The 23,948-nt window shown below is 33.8% G+C and overlaps 4 protein-coding genes across 6 annotated transcripts; 2 read left to right on the forward strand and 2 right to left on the reverse strand.

Moving 5' to 3' along the window:
- Positions 1 to 888: 888 nt before the first annotated feature.
- Positions 889 to 1,907, reverse strand: LOC132705685 (large ribosomal subunit protein uL6). The gene is made up of 3 exons (XM_060676456.1): positions 1,767 to 1,907; positions 1,184 to 1,552; positions 889 to 1,128 (listed from the first exon to the last, which is right to left on the reverse strand). The coding sequence occupies exons 2-3, from the start codon at positions 1,549 to 1,551 to the stop codon at positions 924 to 926; spliced, it is 573 nt and encodes a 190-aa protein (XP_060532439.1). The 5' UTR covers position 1,552; positions 1,767 to 1,907; the 3' UTR covers positions 889 to 923.
- A 129-nt stretch (positions 1,908 to 2,036) lies between these two features.
- LOC132705679 (signal recognition particle receptor subunit alpha homolog) lies at positions 2,037 to 4,883 on the forward strand. The gene is made up of 8 exons (XM_060676449.1): positions 2,037 to 2,249; positions 2,321 to 2,726; positions 3,008 to 3,131; positions 3,183 to 3,330; positions 3,384 to 3,815; positions 3,867 to 4,169; positions 4,224 to 4,433; positions 4,560 to 4,883. Exons 1-8 carry the CDS (start codon positions 2,133 to 2,135, stop codon positions 4,683 to 4,685), a joined length of 1,866 nt encoding a protein of 621 aa, XP_060532432.1. The 5' UTR covers positions 2,037 to 2,132; the 3' UTR covers positions 4,686 to 4,883.
- A 173-nt stretch (positions 4,884 to 5,056) lies between these two features.
- On the reverse strand, positions 5,057 to 22,576 carry LOC132705678 (golgin subfamily B member 1). Of its 3 annotated transcripts, XM_060676448.1 has the most exons (11): positions 21,677 to 21,759; positions 21,276 to 21,623; positions 17,930 to 19,092; positions 17,776 to 17,880; positions 17,483 to 17,721; positions 17,286 to 17,427; positions 10,966 to 17,231; positions 10,406 to 10,628; positions 10,211 to 10,343; positions 8,796 to 8,962; positions 5,058 to 5,597 (listed from the first exon to the last, which is right to left on the reverse strand). In XM_060676448.1, exons 2-11 carry the CDS (start codon positions 21,608 to 21,610, stop codon positions 5,518 to 5,520), a joined length of 8,853 nt encoding a protein of 2,950 aa, XP_060532431.1. In that variant the 5' UTR covers positions 21,611 to 21,623; positions 21,677 to 21,759; the 3' UTR covers positions 5,058 to 5,517. The 3 variants fall into 3 exon arrangements, with proteins under 3 accessions (XP_060532430.1, XP_060532429.1, XP_060532431.1); XM_060676447.1 differs by lacking the exon at positions 21,677 to 21,759 and adding an exon at positions 22,473 to 22,576 and having other exon boundaries at positions 5,057 to 5,597; positions 17,483 to 17,880; XM_060676446.1 differs by having other exon boundaries at positions 5,057 to 5,597; positions 17,483 to 17,880.
- Positions 21,977 to 23,401, forward strand: LOC132705683 (mitochondrial ornithine transporter 1). The gene is made up of 3 exons (XM_060676454.1): positions 21,977 to 22,312; positions 22,363 to 22,893; positions 22,947 to 23,401. Exons 1-3 carry the CDS (start codon positions 22,228 to 22,230, stop codon positions 23,267 to 23,269), a joined length of 939 nt encoding a protein of 312 aa, XP_060532437.1. The 5' UTR covers positions 21,977 to 22,227; the 3' UTR covers positions 23,270 to 23,401.
- The last annotated feature ends 547 nt before the right edge of the window (positions 23,402 to 23,948 follow it).

Here is a 23,948-nt window from a genome sequence, read left to right on the forward strand (position 1 = left end):
TCATGCGCGAGTATTCTTTTATATGTTTTGCACATTTCATTTCCACCGCACTATTTTCTCTCAATTAGGTTGGCACATTTAATAACATCGAAACATTTGACGAAATGGACTCCTCTAAAGGGCCTGAGAATATAACACGCTATAGCAGCGCATGGAATGATGACGCCAATCCAACAACATTAAGCGACAATTCTATAAGCAGTATCAGATATCGAAATACTGAATGGGATGATGTGAAACCGGTCCAGATCCTAGAAGACAACTCCTTAGGCTCAGTAGAGAAGCTAGAAACGCCCCAACTACCACTAGATCTAAGTAGAGACACCTATGTTAATCAAATACTCTTGCAATCAGGAGCCCCTACTAATCCAGACGCGGAAGTGTTTTTCATTCCAGAAAATCCACGAGAGGAAAAACAGCTTGAGAAGATTTTCAACCCAAGATAAGTGGTGATAAAGTTCACCCAATTGCCAAGGCAAGACTGCCACATCTTATTTATTTTCATTGTTAAATTAACTCCCATCTCAGCACAATGTTCATCAAATATAATTCAGTGCCAAAGACATACTTTTTGTGATGCACCAACAGCTAAATTTTATGATATTGTACTTTGATTTACATATAATTTATTTTTTACAAAATAAAGATGATTTTTCTGAAGGTGTTTTGAATTTTCAGCATATGGGCAAATTCAGTTTCCAAAAAATTGCTGATTAGGGAACAGCCCCTTTCCCTCACTTGAAGTATACCTTCATTCCTTTCAATAATTTAATTTCTTTAAAAAACAACACTAGTGCATTTACTGAAATCTCTAACTTTACAACAAATACAGAAAGTTCCAACCTTAAAAAAAAGGGTATAAATAGGTAGTTTCAGTAAAACCCCAAATGACGAACTTAAAACTTTATTAATAAACATACTTGTTATGCTTCATCTTGTATAACAGTTGTCTTTTCCGATACATACAATCCATCCAAGAATTTACGTATGTCCTTATTTTTAACTGTTGTGGACTGTTGGATTAAAGCAGCGGATCGCGAAACATCCTCCAAGGAATTCCCTTCAAGGATAAGTTCATCCTTTTGGGCAGTCGAGTTCTTTACAGTCACACCAGGAGCCATCTTCACTCTGAAATTATAGTAAAAAACCTAACAGACGCCACCACCAACTTAAAGGTTTGTACCTTCTGATGTATTTTTCTCCCAAGAAATTTCTGATTTCAATAATTGTGTTATTTTCGGTGGTAACACAATTAATAGGGAAATGGGCATATACGGCTCTCATCTTGTATAAGTACCCCTTAGTTACTCCTTTTAACATGTTTTCTACATGAGAACAGACGGTCCTAACTGCAGCCAACTCTTTTTTGGTACCGAACCATTTCTCCACTTTCAGCAGTCTGGGATTTACCATACGAATATCCAAAGCCAGATGTTTAAATGACCTTTTTAAGATACCTCTGGGTCCTTTTACAGTAATGACGCGCGATTTAGTACTTACGGTAATCCCTTCCGGGATTTTAACCGTTTGATTTGTCACGATTTGTTTCATCCTAAAATTGAATTATAGTTTAATTAAACACAAAAAAAGCAACGAATTTTAACCTATAAATCACAACTAATTTTTACAGCCTAAAAATTATATAAATATGGCAACTTATTAACTGATCAGCCTATATAGTTCAAGATATAAAAGCAATTCCAGCATAAAACGGTTCCAATTATTGAGATGATTGTAGATTTTTATTAATAAAAATAAATACAAACCTTACGCATTGACGTTTGGACGTAGAAGAGCACAGACTATTTTGGCAGTGACAGACACATCTAGAAAATAATGAAATCCCCCAGATTTATGGGATTTGTTTTGTTTTTCAGATATTATGTTATAAATTATCCATAATTAATTTAACTTATATACGCATACAATGTTAACACGCAAATATGCGCAAGATACGAAAAAATAACAATAGAAGAAAACAATATGAAATGTAAAATTGATATTTTTTGCAACTTTGCATTTGCGCTAAGAGAAAAGAAGAAGACCCAGATTCTGACCTAATTAGTGATATTTCTAGTTGGACGATAGAATGACGTGTTTAATTTATATCTAGTGGTAGTGTGTCTACAAATATGTTGGATCTATTTACAATTTTCAGTAAAGGAGGCATCGTTTTGTGGTGTTTCCAAAGTACCAATCAGATATTTACCAGTTCTGTAAATGCATTGATACAAAATGTCATTTTACAGGTACTTTTAATAAAAGTTATAAATTAACTTTTTAATGAAATGTTTCTTCCTGCTATTTATTATTCTTTTAGGAAAGGCCTACAAACCTTTATGAAGATAACGGCTTATTACTTCAGTATAAGTTAGACAATGAGTTTGATTTGCTATTTGTGGTTGCATATCAGAAAATTTTGCAGCTATCCTATGTTGATAAGTTTTTAAATGATGTGCATTTGGAATTCCGAGATAAATACAAGAATGAGCTGTCGGATCGACATTTTTTTGCCGATTTTGATTTTATTAGTAATTATAAAAAAGTGCTTCAAAGGGCAGAAGAATGGGGAAGGGTGCAAGCAAATATACCAAAACAAATGAGAACATTTGAAGAATCTTTCAAATCTAAGAAGACAGTTGCTTCTATGATTGAGCGCAAGGGTGAAGAAAAACCAACCAAAACTACCAAGAAAAAAGAAGTTAATTTTGTAGATGATTCAGAAAGTAATACATACATACAGACACATCTATACATGGTATTGCATAACTGAACACTGTGCGTCTATAAAAAAAATATCTTATTTTGATTTTGAGAATTACTGGCTGGTGGATAAGTTATGAAACACCCTGTATATGAACAATGCATCAAGTAATCAGTCTCATATAATTTTTCTTTTCTATGACTAACAATCTACCAAATTCTAATACTAAAATATGAAGGCAGTCTCTCATATATACCTATATTTTTTAATTAGTGTAAGTTATTGTCAAAACTTTTATTTTAGAAAATAAAACTTTACCTTCTTCACCTAATAACTTAAAGGAAACAAATTCTGTTGAAGAAGATTTAATAGCTGCCAGCAGGGCTAAATTTGCTTTGAAAATGCAAAAGAAAAAAACAGAGTCAAAGTATGTTTGTTTATTGTGTTTGCCAATTGAGATATGAAAAATTGGTTTTAGGAAAAGTCCCAAAAGCCCCAACACTGAAAAAGCTGGTAAAAAACCAAGAGTTTGGGATTTGGGAGGTACAAACAAAGATCTTCAGTCATTGGAAAGAACTACTGATAAACCAGAAGATATTAAAAGTCACTTTACAGCTGATACAGAGGTAATAAAAGTGTTTTCTATAAAATTTTCTACTGAATATTGTATCCTTGATAGATTGTTGGACAGATGAAAGGTGGAATTAAGGATTTGGAAGTGGAATCTTCTGATGAAGAATCTGACGAAGAAATTCAGCAACAGGAAAGCAAAAAATCCTCATCTAAAGGCGGAATGTTTTCTATTTTTAAAAGCCTGGTCGGCTCCAAGAATTTAACAGCCGCTGATACCAAACCAGTTTTGGAAAAAATGCGAGATCATCTTATTGGCAAAAATGTTGCCGCAGACATAGCAATAAAGCTGTGTGATTCTGTATCTGCCAAGTTAGAAGGAAAAATTTTAGGGACATTCGACTCAGTTACCACCATCGTCAAAAATACTTTAACAGATTCTTTGGTACAAATTTTAAGTCCAAACAGAAGAGTTGATATTTTGAGAGATTGTCTAGAAGCCCAAAGGCAGGGCAGACCTTTTATTATGACATTTTGTGGGGTAATGTTTGTTGGCGGCCTTTGTGCTTATGATTAATTAATTCTTTTCTAGGTTAATGGAGTAGGAAAGTCAACAAACTTAGCAAAAATTTGCTTCTGGTTAATAGAAAACAATTTAAGGGTGCTGATTGCTGCTTGCGATACTTTCAGAGCTGGTGCTGTTGAGCAGCTAAGAACTCACACCAGACACTTAAATGCCCTACATCCTCCACAGAAACATGGAGGTATGCAAATGGTTGAATTATATGAAAAAGGGTATGGAAAGGATGCCGCAGGTATTGCTATGGAAGCAATTCGTTTTGCTCGAGACTCCAAGATTGATGTTGTCCTGATTGATACAGCCGGAAGGATGCAGGTTGAGTTCTTCCTTGTTTCTGTTTGATTTTGAAATGTATTCAATAATTTCTAGGATAATGAACCTCTGATGAGAGCTTTAACAAAGTTGATTAAGGTCAACGAGCCAGATTTGGTATTGTTTGTTGGGGAAGCACTAGTAGGCAATGAAGCTGTAGATCAGCTAGTGAAATTCAATCAAGCTCTGGCAGATTACTCTTCCTCCAGTCAGCCACATTTAATTGATGGTATTGTTTTAACAAAATTTGATACTATTGATGACAAGGTGAGCACAGTATAATAATATTCACTAGCAGCTAGCTAGCAAGCACACGCAATTTGATTTGTTTGTCTGTATTTTTCACTGCAAGCATCCAAAATTTCCAGCAATCGTTGGCGGTTTTTATTTTAGGTTGGAGCGGCAATTTCAATGACTTACATTACTGGACAACCAATAGTTTTTGTTGGCACTGGTCAAACTTATACAGATTTAAAGGCCTTAAATGTCAAAGCAGTGGTCCACTCTTTAATGAAATAATTATCTATTTTAATAAATTTTTAGACGGATATCGTGTGGACCTATACAAAGCAAAATTGTGTACTTCCATTATTTTAAGTTTTACTCTGTTAATGTCTAGGAATCTTTCAAATTCTATTCCATTGTGTTAATTTTATTAATAAATCTTGTTATTTACAATTTTTGTAATATATTGTTTCAACCACTTTAAAATAAAACAAAATAAGATGTCGCTTTCAGTGATATTTTTCATAGGTTTTAGACATGAACCAAAAATACTGAAAAATTTAATGTAGTCAGACATTGTTCTTTTGGCCAATAAGATCCGCTATTTCAAATCTCGGTTTCAACCGATAAGACCTTGCGACGTTCATTGACCAACATGGTCATTGACAGTTTGCCTGTTCGACAATTTTCAGTTTAGATGTGTGACTTTATGTACTTTCTCTGTGATCTTGTTAAATGGGAAAACAAGTGAGTGGAGATTGCTGTTTAGAAAGAAAATGGGGTAAAGTACAGGTTAGTGTGTGAAATTTAGGGGCATTCTTCCAACATATACGAAATCTATGAAAATAACAGCGCGCATCAATTTTTACCGTCCACTTTATGAGACATTGTTATGTAAAAGTATAGTACTCTGTGAGAGCAGTGGTGCAGTTATGTCAATTGCTCTGACTGGACTTTATGAGCAACACCTCGATAAACTTGTTGCATAATATTCTATTTTTAAATCAGAAAGAAATAGCAAACTAGTTGAAAACCATTTAGTAGTTGTTATATAAACAAATATACAATTTCTCACTTAAAAATTACATAAAATACCAACAATAAGCTTATCTACAATCCTGAATCCTCACGATTCGTTCGCTTTCGGGGTACTGTTTCCCCACAGCCAATTTAGTAACACTTTAGACGGACTCTGTACGTCTCGCGCTGAAAAATTAATCTCAAATTACATAGGAAATTACAACTACAATAATATATATATATATATATATATATATATATATATATATATATATATATATATATATATATATATATATTTCTAGTTTGTGAGTTCTTGGATCCTTTTGATTTTATATATTCTTAAGAAATGGTTCTTGGGTTTTTTTTGGTCCTTTTTTAGTGAAATTAAAATAAGCTTCCGTTACTTGTGAAACATTTTATTTTTTGTGACGTTTCGGCCTTCAAGACCTTCTTCAGACATTTAATTTTAACCTACAAAAATGTGTTTTTAAATAAAATTATTTATAGCATTGTTTTCCTGGTCATAATTAAAACATAGATAAAAATTTGTATAGGAGTCAGCATTGAAATGATTAAAAATTACTAGTGCAAGTCAATAGAACAAACAAAGTGATTAAAAATTGTATAAAAATAGATGCACAACAATAAAACATACATAATTTTTTATATTACGATTACATACATACCTTAAGCCAAAAATCAACGGTTCACTATATAGTTGTTTGGTAATTTACAGTTTTACAACATTCACAACAGACATATTGAATATGTAAATCGACAAGCCACATTGATAAGACGACGAACCAAAAGAATAATGCGAAGCCCGGATGTACGTTTCTTCACAGTAGGACAACGGAGTTTTTTTTTTTTTCCTAAAGCTTTTTTTTTTGTTTGTGTGAGATTCACGGGTTAATGTGTCTCTTTATTTAATTAAGTTGTGATAAATTTTGCTGAGATTTTTTGTGTCAGTCTTAGAGTTTATGGCGTTTGGATTTTTTTGGATCTCAATCATTTCATAAAATTCCCGTCTTTTTGTGTGCCTTTCTGAGCGTAAAATTTTCACACTTTGAAAGTCAAACGAGTGCTGATTCTCCCTGGAATGGCTCGAAAGAGCAGTGTTATTTTTTTTGTCATATTTATGGCCGTTTAAGCGACTTTTTAAGTATTGACTAGTTTGTCCGATGTAGACACCGTTACAATTTTGGCACGGTATTTGGTACACCACGTGGCTTTTTTTCTCGTCAGGGATTTTTGATTTTAATTATTAGAACAAAACTTTAGTAAATTAAAATCAAAAATCCCTGACGAGGAAAAAAGCCACGTGGTGTACCAAATACCGTGCCAAAATTGTAACGGTGTCTACATCGGACAAACTAGTCAATACTTAAAAAGTCGCTTAAACGGCCATAAATATGACAAAAAAAATAACACTGCTCTTTCGAGCCATTCCAGGGAGAATCAGCACTCGTTTGACTTTCAAAGTGTGAAAATTTTACGCTCAGAAAGGCACACAAAAAGACGGGAATTTTATGAAATGATTGAGATCCAAAAAAATCCAAACGCCATAAACTCTAAGACTGACACAAAAAATCTCAGCAAAATTTATCACAACTTAATTAAATAAAGAGACACATTAACCCGTGAATATCACACAAACAAAAAAAAAAAGCTTTAGAAAAAAAAAAAAAAACTCCGTTGTCCTACTGTGAAGAAACGTACATCCGGGCTTCGCATTATTGTTTTGGTTCGTCGTCTTATCAATGTGGCTTGTCGATTTACATATTCAATATGTCTGTTGTGAATGTTGTAAAACTGTAAATTACCAAACAACTATATAGTGAACCGTTGATTTTTGGCTTAAGGTATGTATGTAATCGTAATATAAAAAATTATGTATTATTGTTGTGCATCTATTTTTATACAATTTTTAATCAGTTTGTTTGTTCTATTGACTTGCACTAGCAATTTTTAATCATTTCAATGCTGACTCCTATACACATTTTTATCTATGTTTTAATTATGACCAGGAAAACAATGCTATAAATAATTTTATTTAAAAACACATTTTTGTAGGTTAAAATTAAATGTCTGAAGAAGGTCTTGAAGGCCGAAACGTCACAAAAAATAAAATGTTTCACAAGTAACGGAAACTTATTTTAATTTCGCTAAAAAAGGACCAAAAAAAACCCAAGAACCATTTCTTAAGTATATATATATATATATATATATATATATATATATATATATATATATATATATATATATATATATATATATATTCCTATATACATATATTCATATTTCGCCACACCCAAGTCAGAACGCTATTACCAAAAGTCACAGTTAAACACTTCTACAGCATTAAGCCTTGCGCCGCCTTTACCCGACTACGGAAAATCTTATTGAGAACGAAATGTTTATTCAATAACCATTTTAAAATGAAAATCAATAAATCAAGTAAAATTCACTTACTTAAGTGGGCGGAGGCTGAACACACTGACGTTCCCGAATTGCCGATTTTACAATCGTGGAAAAAAGTGAAAAACTACTTGGGAAGTAAAAGTTGGAATTCCTGCTAACCACACGCCAAAGTGCACTCAAGGAAACAGAGGACGTATAAAGGTAAATGGTAGATTGTTGAACAACTTGAGATACCCAATAGCAAGAGTCTCTCTAAGTTCAGATATTTTGACAGTTGGATCAGTGAAGACGTAAATCCCGATGTAGAAATAAGAGCACATATCGAAATGGCAAGAACAAACTTCCTAAAAGTGCGAAACCTTCTCTGCGACAACAGTCTAAGCATTCACACAAGACATAACTTCGTCAAATGGTAGTGCACTCCACCCTTCTTTACGGTGTTGAGTTATGTATATTAAAAATAAGCAGAATGTTAAGGATATCATGGACTGATCACGTTTCAAATTTGAAAGTTCTATATCAAGTGAACAAGGAACACAAGCATCTCGATACAATAAAGAATAGAAAAACAGTATATCTCGGTCATCTTATGAGACATGACAAATACAATTGGTTGAAAAACATAAGAGACTGAACTGGTTTAGATTCGCACACGTCACTAAGAAAAGCGCAAAATAGAGAAGAATTTGCCATGATTGTTGCCGATCTTCACTGAATGGAGATGGCACTTAAGAAGAAGACACACCACAAAAACTGAATCACGAATGAGATGCTTTATATTCGCTGATGCAGCTAGAATCAGCCAGGAAAAAGGTTGTAAAAGGTTGTTATTATTATTAAATACGTCCAAAGAGTCATATTTGTTTACTGTTGGCAGCGCCACCACTAGAGAATTAATTTGCGAATGGTGAGGTATCCCATAGCACAGCTAGGAATTATAATTATGAAGAATTAACTTACAAAGGGTATAAGTGGCGTCGACTAGCTTTGCGGCTGCTTCCGGTGGCAACTTCGAAGCTTCGTTTATATGTTGCTGCATAATGGCTAACTGCTGTCTTTGCCTCAATTCTTGTTCATCGACGAATGTTTTGTCCTTTTTGTAACCTATGTTCTTCAACTCTGACAATCTTGAATTTAAAAACGAGAATTAATGTAAAGGTAAACCTATATCACTCATACACTAGGTCATTAAGAAGTCCGACTTTAAGTTTTGGTTGTGTTATTGCAGATAACATACATATGATGTTTACCGGGGGAATAAAATGACTACTTTATTAAACATTTTTCAATTTTTTAAATTGCAGATGATAAAACTTTATAACATGTAGGACCATAAAAATTTTCAATTTATTCAAATCAATTCTGGATTCTTGTTCACTCTGTTCGGAGTAACATATGCAATAAACAGCTCAATATGCCTACAGGGTGTTTTATAATTGAATTTCTTCTAAACGTCTTAACTTTTGAGATACAGAGTGGTAAAATTTTCAACAATAAAATATATTTTTTTAATATCTGTAATACTTTACTTCACACTTTAGATATTTTAATGAATCAAGAGGCATTATAGTGTGCCATATTTTTTTTAAATACGGTGGCGTACGGAATCTCACCTGGCAGACATTGATGAGTACGCCACTGATTTCTTTTAAAATAAAAATTATTCTTACAATCTCCAATCATTTATTTAAAAAATTAATTTCTTGATTTTTTTCAATGTCATGGTTTCGCTTAAAAAAATAAAAACCTGTTCTCTCCGTGGTCATCACAATATCGTTAATATGACATTCAAAAAATCGAAGTACGCTTAAATACATAAAAAATCGTTTATTATTTATCTTGTTGTTAGGATGTTATGTTATTACATTAAAACTGTAAAAGTAAGAAGAACAGATTTCTATTTTTTTTTTCTGAAAGACACTAGTTGATAACTAAAAACTAGATATTTTGTTTTAGATAGATATTTTATTTTCCACAAAAAAAGTTCTCGATTTAACCAGTGCAGTGCCGACCTAATTAACCAAAATATTATTTCTTCATAGACGGTCAGTGGCACGCCACTGATTTCCTTAAAAAAAAAGATATTTGCATTCATTTATGAGCAGAATTGATCTCTTAATTTTTTTTTGTCCGTCGCAAAATGGCAGTTATTGCAGTTTAGTCTAAAATTGTGCTACAACCAGACTAGAGCGGTTCTCATAGATCATCGATTCTTATCTTATGCGACATGTTAGTCATATAAGAATTATGCTGATCTGAGTACCACAAATAACTGTTTAAAAACTCATAAATACTGGTAATTCTTAATTGCTCTATGGAATTCGTTTTTTAAACCAATACACTTTATTCACCTTTTAAACAAGATCTCTACTTACTTTGAAGCTAGGTGTGTATCACTTTCCAGTGGTTCTCTAGCCAGTTCTGTGCCAGTTGCTGCCAGAAATATTTCCGAGGATTTACTTTTGTGTATTGAAGACGGATCTTGTTCTTGAGATGATGCACTTGACCCTGTTTGGGAAATTAATTCGTCGTTAATATAGCATCAAAATTATAAAGTAGATATATCCAACCTGGAAGTCGTCTTCTAAGCTCCTCTTTTTCTCTAATCGCGTTGGAAAGTCTCAACTGAAGAGTATCTCGCTCTTCTAGCAGTTGCGTTAATTCAACAGTTAATTCTTCACAGCGAACGTCACGCTGGTGCAACATATAAAGAGCTATATCCAGCTCAGCTCTGCTTACAGGTTCGGTAGGATCATCTTCATAAACGTGTGTTTTTTTAGGAGCAGGCTGATTCTAAAGAAATGTTTACAATTTAAGTTTTTGCGGTTATATTATTATATTATATATAAAAAGATTTGTGTAAATAGTGTAAAAAAGTGTTTTATTGTTGCAAGAAACAGGAAGTTTACAATCATGCTGACCGCAACAAATACATGATGTCCCTTGATGATATGTTAATAATAATGAGGTTAATTCTGGGTTAACAGGGTGAGAGAAAACGAGTTTGGAATGTAGACGCATGAAATAGAGGTTCTTTAAGAAATAGAAGTGGCAGTGTTTTACTTTTTCTTACTTTTACATTTAAATTTTTGGACGCAAAGTCATTTAACCCTGTATAGGCGAAGCTTACCACAACTGAAGATGATGAAGGCTGTTGCGTAACTGCAGATGGGCGCCTCATGTCCATCTCGGCAATAAGACTATCATATTGATTGCTCACATCAAAAAGTTGTTTTTTAAGTTCTTCAATTTTTACAACTTGATCTTCAATTATTAATTTTAATTCTTCCAATTGCTTAGTATCCTCATCAACCAATTTTGATTGTTCAAACAATTTCTCTTCCAGCTCTTTGATCATGGCTGCTTTTTCATTTATTTGCACCTGAAGGTTAGTATTAAGTGCATCTTTTTCAGAAAGTAACTTTTGATTCTGTAGATGTTGCTCTTGTTGATTTTTATTATTTTCCAGAGATTTTTGAAGTTTTGCTATTTCTTCTTGGCTGGAAGATAATAATTCTTCGTACTGCCGCTGCCTATTTTGAATGTGTTCCATGCTAATATTATACTCCATTTCCTTATCTGCCAATGCATTTTGAAGGGACCTAATTTCTTCATCTTTTGAATTAATAGTCTGCTGATAAACACTGATCTGTTGCCTAATCACTTCCATCTCTTGGGATTTTTTAGCCATTTGTTGCTGCATAGTAGACAATTGAGTTTGATACTCTGAGACGTATTGTTTTAAAGCTTCCCAGTCTTGTCTCCCTTGTGCTATTTCAAAATTTAGCCTTTCTACTTCTTTATTATTATCGTTTGTCTCTTGAATTTGATTTAATCGGTATTTTAATTGGTCAAGCTGATTATCTTTTTCTTTCAAAGTTTCCAAAAGTTTTAAATTTTCTCGCGCGTCATTGTCGTGTTTCTCTTTATACTCATTCAAAACCACTTGTAAGTTCGAAATTTCGTGTTGCGTTTTAATCAATTCCTGCTCAACAGCTACTTTCTCTTCAGTTATATTTTCTATACTGCTAGTTAACCTGACTATCTCGGCATCTTTTTCATGCAGCAGAACCACTTCCTTTTCCAAATCTTCAATTACGTGGTTAAGACCAATTATTTCTCGATCTTTTTTGGCATTTATATCTGCCAGCGCGTTTCTTAACTGCGAAATTTCTGCGTCCTTTCCGTCCATCAAATCAAGCTGTCTCCTAAACTCGTTAACAATATCTTGCTTGTCATAGGACAAGGGAGTTACCGAATGTTTCTCTAAGAGTGATACAATTTCTTCAACTACTTCTCGTTTTTCATCAAACTGCCTCTGCTTCGTTTCGATGACAATGCTGTTCAGTTGCCGATCTTTTTCCTCCACATGCTCCCTTAAACTATTTAATTCGCTTTCAAAAGAGGAATAATTTAATAATTTTTTTTTGAGATCCTCAATTTCGTGTTGCTTTTGCTGCAAATCGGCATTCAATGAAATGATACTTTGTTGACTGCTTGAAATTTGCTGTTGCAAAGCTGAAATTTTATCAACTTCATTCCTAATCTCTGCATCGACATTTCGTCTCAATTCGTTATTTTCATTAATTAGAACATTGCATCTTTCCTCTACTTTGGATAGATCAGTCGCAAGTTTCGCTTGAATTGAGGAAAAATCATTTTGAACCAATTCGAGGTGGGCTTTCCATCTTTCAGCTACATCTTCGCCTCTCTGATCAACTTGGGCTTGCCAGTTTAAGTTTAATTCTGAAACAATATTTTCCAACCTTTCCTCAAATTCTTTTTCTTTAATCTTTTCTAATTGATTGGAAATTTTTTGTATCTCCTGATTCATCAATTCCTTTTCTGCCACTAGCTCTGCGATTTCCTTATCTTTGGCTGCCAACTGTGTCAAAAGGTTTCGATTTTCTTCATTATTCTGTAACTGTTCCAAAAGTTGTTGATTCTGCATGTCTTTTGTTTCTTTCTCTGATCTAATGGTAGCAAGCTCACTTTCCTTCTCAATTATCGCATTCCTTAATTGTATTTCAGTAGCTTCCCATATTGTTTGCACATTTTTTGTCTCATTTAAAGAAGTTTTTAAGCTGTTAATGTTAGAATCTTTCTGTTCAATTTGCTGGTTCAACATATGTAACTTTTCTGTCAACATTCCCTCTGACTCTATTTTGGTTCGTATATCTTCACTTAGTTGGGCAACTACTTTTTCCCGTTCAACTTTTTCGTTGTTCAAGTCTTCAATGGTTTTTTGCATGTTAGCGCTAACGTCAAGTAGACTGCGCTGCTCGGCGACTTGCTCCTGCAACTTTTGAATCATCACTTCCTTTTCAATAAGTTCTTCCTTAGCTTTAGCAAGCCAAGTGTTTTGATTGGTTAAATCTTCAATTTGTCTACTCAAATTATCATTAGTCTCTTTTAGTTTGGATAGTTCTTGCGTTTCATCTACTGAATTTCTTGCTTTTTCAGCTTCCAACCTCAATTTTTTCTGTTCCTCAAGCAAGGCTTGCAGTTCGTCATTGTCAAGTGTCAAATCTGTAATTGTTCTTTCCAGCTCTTCTACTTTATAGTTAGCCGAAACTTCTGCATCTACTACTGGTTTCTTAATATCTGTAAAATCATTATTATCCCATTCTTGCTGCTGAAGCTTCTCCACTGCTTCTTGGTATTTCCTTCGCCACCTTAACACTTCTGTATCTTGGATTTCCTTCATTTCTATCATCTTTTCATGTGCTGTTGTTAACACATCAATTTTCTTTAATAATTCTGCTTTTTCCAATTTCTCTCTATCCAATTCGGTAGAAGTTTCGGTAATTTTTTTCTCCAATTTCAGAACTTGGGTTTTCAATTCTTCTTGAATTGTTTCATTTAAGTCGAAGAAACTACCATCATCTTGATGTCTAAGCGAACCAGCCTGATCGCATTTTATTTTCAATTCTTTACACTTCTTTATTAGTTTGCCGGATTTTATTTGTAATTGTTTAATTTCTTCTAAATGATTTTCTCTTTCCACTTGCAATATTTTTAGAGTGTCTTGCAACTGATGCACCTCTAATTGCAAATTTGCAACTTGATGTGTGTGTTGGTTACCAACCATGTGTTCTTCCTCAAGTCTTGCTTCTTCAGGACCCCAGCCCCATCCATCATCATTTTCTTGAAAAGCTTCTAAGCTATGGGCGTTATCATCTTTCGTCTGGCATATATATGCATGGTCAGGCTGCACTAACGGTTCAATTACTGGTTGCTGTTGCTCTCCCATAAGCTCTCCTACTTCTGCAAATTCAATCTTTTGTAACACTTTTTTGTCGCTTTTAATTTGATCCAATTGACTCGCTGAGAGAACTTGCGACTCTATAGCAGATAACTCTTGGCCCTCTTTCTGATGGTCCTTGCTATAACATAAGTAGGCTTTTTTTGGTTCAATGGTCTCCTCAACAATTGGCATTGAATGTATTCCAAAATCAGGTCTCATTGGTGTAAATTCCATTTCTTCTAGCTGTCCTCTTTCCTTAGAAATCCGCTCAACATCGGATTGAGATAGAACCTGGGACTCTAAAGAAATCACTGCGGCATTAGAATTTTCAGACACATTTTCGTTCTCGGAAAATAACTTCGTTAGTTCTGTAACTAAGTCGGCGCATTGAGACAATGCGTCCTCTTTTTCCTCGTTTTCTTTATCCACATTATACAGCAAAAACTCAAGAGCTTTAATTTTCTTTAACAATGCTTCTTGGTTATTTTCCACAACTGCTGAATGAGCAACATTTGTTGCCTGAGTTAGAGTTTTGGTACCCCCACTTTTGCTTCTCGCATCAGTAATATAGTCAACATTTTGAGATGTACTCGGCTTCACTACATTTACCGTCTGTCGTATTTGCTGACTAGGCAAAGCCCCGAAAATGTCATTCCTGTCGTTTATATCATCCTGATTGAACCAATTAAATGTGGGTATATTCTGTGAATGCTCTGCTTTTAAAGGGCTAATAATTTTATTATCGTTCTCACAAGTCTGAGTAGAAGCAGAAACTATTGCATCAGATTCTGTGGGTTTCCGCATAACTTCGTCAAGCGAAGCTCGTCTCTCCCTCAATAACGCTATCTCACCCTTCAACACATCTATCTGCGTATTAAGTTCATCAATTTTGTATACTGACTCCTGAAGTTTGACACTAGCTGTTTCAAGTTCTCCACGAAGTTTATTTATTTCATCAATATTTGCAGAATCATTTTCATGAAGTCTGATTTTATATTCTTCAATTTCCATGATAAACTCTTCTTCCTTATCTTGAACTTCCTTTAATCTTTCTTGCAATTTTTCACATTCTATGGTAAGTTCATTCTTAGCCCTTAACAATTCCTCCAACTGAATCTGATAATCAGCCTCAATTTTCTCATAATCTGACATGTTCCTCTTTTGTAAAGTTTCATTTTCGTTTTGAATATGCTTCTGATTGGCTTCCAATGCAGCAACATGCTTCTTTAATTCTTCATTGGCAGCTTGTAACTCTTCCACATTTGATTCCATTAGTTTCAATTCGTTGACCTTATCATGAGCTTTCTTTAATTTAATCTTTAACTTTTTACTTAGTTCCTCGTTTTCATTATATTTTTTCTTTAGTGTTTGAAGCTCTAAAACAGTGCTCTCTAATTGTTTCTCCACAGCCTTATTATTAGCATCTACTTCAGTTAGTTTAGATGCCAGTTGTTCTTCAACTAGCGCTTTTTCTTTCAAATTACTCAAAGCAAGGTTCAGTTGTTCCTCTAAATTTACATTTCCCATCTCCAATTTATGCTTTTCCTCCTCCAAATTCCTAATGTTCTCTTCTAATTTTGCAACCCTGTCTTTGTAAAGCACTAGTTCAGATTCTTTGGTCTCCAGAAGCATTTCCAGCTCTTTAACCTTCTCTTCCTGAATCATTTCAGACGATGCTGATTCATTGTGAGGGCGTTCATGAAGACTCGCGGACATTTCTTGCAGCAAACTGATTTCATGCACTTTCTGCTCTTTTTGTTTTATATCCAAAATGTAATTTTGAAGATCTACATAATTTCTGTCTGTCTCTTCAATTCTTGCTTGAAGTGTTCCTAGCTCCTTCTCCAACACCTCCTTATGATCTATTGCAGTCTGAAGCTGCTGTTGCAATATTTCAACGCTTTTTTCATAGTTAGTAATAACGTTGTTCTTCTCCTTCCCTTCAGACTCCCATTTCTCTTTTTCATTACTGTACTGCTCTTGCAATTCTTGATATGCCTGAGTCTTCTTTTTGAGGTTAGCCGCAATTTTTTTCATTTTTTCCAACTGCTCTTTATTCTTCTGATTAAGGTCAGCTACCTGTCTCTGCATCAATTCGCCATTGTTATCCAATTGCTTCTGCAAACCCAGATATTTACCCTTGATATCCTCGCTTACAATTTTAAAATGTTTATCCTTTTCGTTTATGGAGCTTTGCAGATTCTTTATGAACTCTTCCTTATTATCAAGTTCATTCTTGAGTTGTTTTATTTCACTTGCTCGCATTTCCAAATCATTCTGACTTTTTAACATTTTTCTGTTCATTTCAATGAGTTCGCCATTCAGTCTACTGATTGTGTCGCCGTTTTGATTCAACTCTAATTCATAATCACGAGCTTGTTCCATTTGACTTCCCAGCGTGGATTTTAGCTGATCTAGTTCAGACAACATTGTTTCATAATTGCTGTTCTTTGACTGCAATTCAGAAATAACCCCACTTAAATCAGCAATCGCCAGATTAAGTTTTTCAATTTCCTTTTCACTATCACGAAGCTTGACCTCCAAATCGACAACCAATTGGGAGTAGTTTGCTATTTCATTCTTGTTTTCTTGTATCGTCTGCTGATATGTATTGGCTTCTTCAATCGCAGATTTAAGTTTTAATTCCAAATTACCATTCTGTTCTTCCATTTTTATCAAAATATTTTCCAAGTTGTATTTCTCTTGCATTTGTGAATTAAGATTCCGTAAATTTTGTTTCAATTCGTCATTTTCATTCAAGAGGCTTTCATACTGATTCTGCAAATCGCTCAGCTTCATCTGTAAAACGCCTAGAGACTCTGTAGAGCTTTCATGCGATTCAGCAGGGATATTGTCTAATTTTAATATCAGCTCGCGTTTCTCATTGATCAATGCCTCTTTTTCGTTTTGTAACTGCTCATAAGTCTCTTCTAAGACATCTCTATTGCATTCAATTTCCTTAATTTTCAAATTTAAGGAATTATTTTCGTCCTTCAAGGTTTCCATTTTTTGCATCACTTCTTTCCTTTCTTGTGTAAACATCTCGATTTTTTGCAACAATTCGGCCGTGTCCTCGCTCAGCTGCAAAACACTCTCGTTTAACTCGACTGGTGGTTCCAGGCTGTCATCCTCTGTGCATTTGATAGTTTCTGTAATAATATTTGTGTTAGTATTACGTATTAGGTATTAGGTATCTATTATACCCTCTGAATTAAGGTCCTTCTGATATGCTGCGAGTTCCAACTTTTCTTGCTGCGTCAATCCTTCAACCATTTCAATGCTCTCAGCAGATGATACTTTTTCAGCACTAAGCTTTTCTAGTTTGTCTATTAACTCCATGTTTTCCTAAAACATTAGCAATTCCCACCAGATACTCCGAAGGAATCCCAAAATGCCTTACCTGTATATAACTATCTAATTTAGAGTTAATTTCTTGTTTCTCATTTTTCAAGACTTCCACTTTCTCTAACAATTCCTCATTTCTAAGCTTAAGGGAGATCATTTCTGCCATAATTGCCTTCTTTTCAGCCTGTAGTTTTTCTAACTGTTCCTCATAATATATAGATGAGAGTTCTGATGAAACCTGAGAACTGAATTCCTCATTCTTCATGTTTAGCTCTTTTTTAAGGGACAATACTTCTACAAAATAACACAGAAATTCAGTCAAGTTTATTTCGAAAAACACAGACCCACCTGATTCCAAGATTTCAACAACTTTATCTTTTTCTGTGACCTCATCCTTAATCCTTGAAACAGTCTCTTCTAGATTTTTGACCGCATCCTCCAATTCACTAGAATCTAAAAAAATGTCAGGTAAAAAAATATAATCAGGAGTATCGATAACTACCTTTAGAACTACCAGTGGATTCCACCATCTTCAGCTGCATATTTCCTTTCTCTTCTTCCAACTCGGCAATTCTTTCACTCAATTTTGTGTTTTCATTCTGCAACTGAGTAATGAGAGCATTGGCATCATTCATCTTTTTAAATTGATCCAACTTTTTATTCAGTTCTTTTAGTTTTGACTTATGCTGAGCTCTCATTTTAATCATGCTCTTATTGCTCTCTTCTAGTTGTTTCTTTAGCTTTTCCAATTCACTGTTGACCTCAATTTCTTTCACACTTGAACCTGAACTGGTATTTCTTAAAATATTCAAATCTGACAGAGCCTCTTTTAACTGCTTTTCTAATTCAGAAATTTTCTGAGAATATTCGGTGTTTTCTTTAATAAGTTTTTCATTTTCATTAGACAATTTTTTTTGCGCATCTTCTTTTCGATTTTCTAAGAGATTCTTTCCGCGCTCCAATATATTCTCTAATAACTCAACATTTTTGTGCTTAATTTTTTGTAATTCTTTAAAAATCTGGTCTTCCGTCAAAGTCTCTTTCTCTGAGAAGCTAATTGCCAGTGGCAACTCAGAAGATTGGGCTGTTCTCTTTTCTATTTCCATTTGCACTTTATTATCAAAATCCGATTGAATTAATTTTAACTCAACATTTTCATTCTCTAACTGTTTAATAATTCTCTCCAAATCTCCAATCTCAAAGTTTTTAACTTTCAGGTCATTCAAAAGGCTCAATTGCCGAGCTTTCATTTCGCCTTCTAATGTGACAAAGTCCTCCTGCATTTTGCGCATTTGCTCTTTCGTTTCCTCAAGGGCATCCAAAGTAGTTTTGCCCTTTTTACTCAAACTATCTGTCATTAAGGTAATAGCTTTCGTTCTGGCATCAATTACTGAATCTTTCTCTTTCAAATTTTCTTGTAAATCCAAAACGTTTTCCTCGAGTTTCTGCGATTTTGCTGTGAGCTCGGCGATTTTCTTTTCTTTCGTCAAAAGGATGTTATACAGTTCCTTCTGCGATGTATTTTCATTATAGTCAACTATTTTAGTTTCCGATAAGGACACATTCAATGGAATGTATTGTTGGGACTCCTTGAGTTGAGCTTGAAGTTGTGTAACCATTTCTTCTATTCCTTTTTGACTTTTGCTTCTCTCAGCAAGTTTTGCTCTAAAAATTTCCATTTTAAAAGTCTTTTAACTCTCTCCAAAACATCGCATTTTATTTCCTTTTAACACTTTTAAAACTTTAAAACGAATGAATACATTTCACAACACATTTATAAAAAGAAAATAATTGGAAATTGTAAAATGGCAAAACTTTAAAACAAGAATCAAAAACGACACTCATACGCGACGCACATTGGGAAAAAGTCAGAAATTAATAATAATGGCAATCATTTGCGCACCAAGTTAAATTTTTGAAACCATTTTGTATATTTATATTTTTTTTATATATATTTAAACTAACACAGTTTTATGCCGAGAAGATTGACAGAGACTAACTTAACTTTTTATATAAAATACATAAATCCATAGATAACAATAAACAAGTAGACATTATATTTACAGATTTACTTCTAAAAAAACTGGATGCTATTGGTATCTCTGTCGAAAATCCTAAGGTATGTGCATTATACTTAAAGGAAATAATGTACGTTGTGGTTCATGGTGTAGAGCCATGTGAATGCCTCCCATTTTCAGGCGTTCCGCAGGCTTCAAATCTGGATCCACTGTTTTTCCTTTGTTTAATAAATGACCTACCAAATATTCTTCAGAATTCTGAGTGTGAATTATTCGCAGACGGCTTTTAAATTTTAAAGAATTATTGAGTATTATTATTGAAATATCCATAAAATTATGATAATCGATTCAATAATATAATATTAACCACAAAAAAGTAAATTAGAGATAGATCTGGGTGTAGCTTATAGTTTATACATAACCATAACACAACGTATGTAATTGGATTTTATTCTCCGGAACGAATCAAAATAAACCTTGTACAATTTATTAGTAAGTTTTTCTGGAGTATGCGTCGTTGGTCTGGTTCCCCTTTTACAAAAAATATATTGAAGATATACCATATCAAACTTTACTTCAAGAATTTCGTTATTAAACACTACATACAAGAGGGAAGAATCTTTTTTAACTTGGTTCATTATGAAATTGATGGTTCTTATCTTCTTAGTAGCGTAAGTTTCAACTGTAACCCCTATTTCACAAATAGAAGTAACGTTTTTTTATTTAAATAGAGCCCCTACCAATGTGGGTGTCAATTCTCCACTATACCAAAAGTGTAATTTTTCATTTTCTTCTCTTTTTGCGATAACGTGCGGTTAATGTAGATAATATTTGTGTTTGTAATTGTTTACTGGGCTGTGAAGTCTGTTGATTGCAATAAAATATATAAATAAATAAATAAACACGCAACAGAGAAGAGGTTGGTTGCTTCTTTGATAATAACGAATCGACCCTGGAGGGAGTGTCGAACACATCCCACTTATACGTCGTAACGTATTGAGGGACTCTAGAGGCCACCTTTTTCAAAAACGGGTTGATCTGTTGGATTAATTTCCACCGCTACAATCGGCGGAAGGGGGTCAGTACCTCTGGGGTGAGAATATGAAGTGGAGTGAGACACTCGAGGTCATTTGAATTGGAACTCTTTTGCAGAGAGAATGGTCATTTAAAACAGACATACATTGTACTAATACTGTGGAAATCTTCTCAAACAATTGGAAATTCATTTTATTTCAACCAATAAAATTGGTACGTCGGTCCTTGTACAGATGACTACATCTTCCTTGACGAGGTACAATATGAGACAAGCTGCTTTTAGATCGGAATTCCATGGTGGCGAGACATGGTTATGGATACTGGACCTACACCACAATGCAAAACAATGATTTGACTTACCTTGGGTACGTCAGCAATAATAGGAGAAAAAGGGCAAAGGTTTGGGTTGTGATTCATTAAGCAAAACAATGTTTTCTAGAGAAGTACAAAATAATTCTGTGAGAATTGTATTCGACACTTACACACAAATACAATCAGTTTGGCTTTGTTGGGCAGAAGTTATTGCGAGGGTAGGGTAAAAATCTTGGGGTTTTTAAGTTTGGATTCCAAATCTATGAAATATTAAATGAATCTCTTTTGGAGAATCTGATCCCGCTTACTTTAATTTAAAAAAAATAGGTGTTTGTATTCTAACTAATCTAACATTTCACAAGCATTGATTATATCTTACTCACTTTTTGATATAATGTGAAAAAAAGCAGTCATATAGGTAGGTAGCAGCTAGGAAATTGTTTACATTTTGTCACACTGATTTACACCTCCTAGAGTACTTACTTATTTTCCTCAAGCTGTTGCCTGAGCAAATTTATCCTCTCCTTTTTACTAGCATCTATGCTGACGGCGCTAGTGGGCCTTCCGCTACCACTTGCTGCTGAGTTTTCAAGTTTTAACCTAGATTTTTTTGCTTTAGCTCTACTTAAAGTGTTTACATATTCTTCAACTTTTTCTTGAGTTACACTACTCTGTTCCTTCCTCAACATTTCCTTGAGCTGAGCGATAAGTAAAAGTTGCTGTTCATTTTGATCTTTAAGATCTGAGAGCTCTTGAGGTGACAATTCTGTTAAAGAGTCTTTTTGTCCCCCTGGATCTGGGTCAGGTTCATTCCACATTTTTTATTGCTACCTAAAAGGCATATAGCAATCTTACGAATTTTATTTTTAATATTAATCTCTAACCAAATGTTTCTATTAACTAAACATTAAAAAAAAACAAAGTTTTGACGTTGACTTCGAATTCCACGTACACCATTGCCTCTACTTTTTATAAATTTTTGACATACCAATATACCCTGGTCAATTGACCATATTCAAAAATTGTAATTAGGAAGTCGTGGGCTCTGTACACAATTATATAGCAATGAATAAATTTAGTTTATATTTTGCCATATTCATCATTTTAGCTACTTCCAATTAAAAAGTGAAAATTAATATTCCCTGTATTCGTTTGAAAATAAGATTTAGGCCATAACAATTACCATAGAAGAAAAATATTATAACCTAAAAAACTTAAATTTGAATTTTCATTTTAATTTTCGAAAATATGTATAATAGTAATAATAACAACAGCCTTCAACTTCAACATGTGAATTCTCTATCCAAGCTTTCAGAGATAAATATTCAACTAGGTGTAAGAAATAAAATAGACATGCGTTTTATAATTTCTTATCAGTAACAAATTACAAAATATTTTTGATAAAAACATCCACCGAGTGAATTCGCATAATAAAATGGAAAATCGAGAAATAGTACCGGAAATTAATAATGTAAACCATGTTAAAGATGGTGTTATTGATTTTACAGCAGGGTGCTTAGGTAAGTAACAATTATTTTGTGGAAAGCAATGCCTTTGATAAATGTTTTAGGAGGAATTGCTCTGGTTTATGTAGGTCAACCATTAGACACTATAAAAGTAAAAATGCAAACATTCCCAAACATGTACAAAGAGATGATTTTTTGTTTTAAAGAAACTTACATGCAGGATGGAATAGCCCGGGGATTGTATGCGGGCACTGTACCTGCATTAGTTACAAATATTGCTGAAAATTCTGTTTTGTTTCTATGTTATGGTTTTTGCCAAAAAATAATGGCCAAAGCTACCTCTGTAGCAAATGTTGACGAATTAAGCACACTGTCCAATGCTAGTGCAGGTTTTCTAGCTTCATTCTTCTCATCTGTTGCCATTTGTCCTACAGAATTGATTAAATGCAGGCTACAAGCTATGCATGAAATAAGAAAACTACAATCAGACAGTCTGAATAACAGATATATAGGTCCACTTAAATTAACAAAACAAATATTGAAAAAAGATGGTGTTACAGGCTTATTTAAGGGCTTAGTTCCAACACTCGTTAGAGAAATGCCTGGATATTTCTTCTTCTTTGGTGGATATGAAGGCAACCAATTACTTCTAATAAAATAAAGTTAAAATTTATCATGAACTTTTTAGGTACAAGAGAACTGTTGAGAAAAACCGATCAAAAAAAAGAAGACTTGGGTCTCTTTAAAACAATGGTAGCTGGTGGAGTTGGAGGCGGATTATTCTGGACTCTGACTTATCCAGTTGATGTAGCAAAGTCCCGAATTCAAGTGACGGGTTCCAATGACAATTTGGTTCAGACGATACTGAGTATTGTGAAGAATGAAGGGCTAGGGACCCTTTACAATGGCTTAAAGCCAACACTAATAAGAACGATTCCAGCCACTGCCACTTTATTTGCTGCCTACGAATATTCTAAAAAGTTTTTTCACTACATATTTAAAAACTATTAAAATTTAATTTTTGCTTTTTTGTTATTGTCGGTTTTATATGTTGTTTTGCTAATAATATATTTATTTGTTATACTCGAGTTCAACAAACACTAAAAGTATAGGAGATGGTAATCAGAGATTAATGCAGTTACCTAAATCAGTGGTGGGACTCAAGAAATTGATTATTAAAATAATAGGTTTGCGTAGTATACGTTTAAGATAGAACAATTAAAACTAAAAAATTAGGTATCGCGTTTAGTAGTCAAATGGAAATTTTAGCAAGTTCCACTATTATTCAGATTTTGCAGCCTAGTAAGGCCATGAAATTGAAAATAAGTAGTTAGAAAGTGCTCGAGGCCATATGAAACAACCCCACTTCTTCTAAAACTAGACAACGTAGTTGACAACAGATAGGACACCAAACAGGAAAATTTCAATAATCACTGAAAATGAAAATTATAATGCAGTCAGTCAAAACGGTTAGTGAGTTGCATGGATACGTAACAAAAAACAACAGAAGTTTGACCGAATGGAAGCATTGTCACAAAAAGACAACAATTAACGTTTTACTTGACTGGCAAATTCACTACATTACCGTAGTAAGGCGGTGCAGACAGAAACAAAGTGTTTCAAAATGAAATTTTCATGTGAGAGATATAAACAAATTCAGTTTAGGGCCATGTTTTTTGTACAAAGATAA

This window comes from Cylas formicarius, unplaced genomic scaffold (genome assembly GCF_029955315.1).
Source record: "Cylas formicarius isolate icCylForm1 unplaced genomic scaffold, icCylForm1.1 PGA_scaffold_7__23_contigs__length_41026272, whole genome shotgun sequence".
In the NCBI taxonomy this organism is placed as follows: domain Eukaryota; kingdom Metazoa; phylum Arthropoda; class Insecta; order Coleoptera; family Brentidae; genus Cylas; species Cylas formicarius.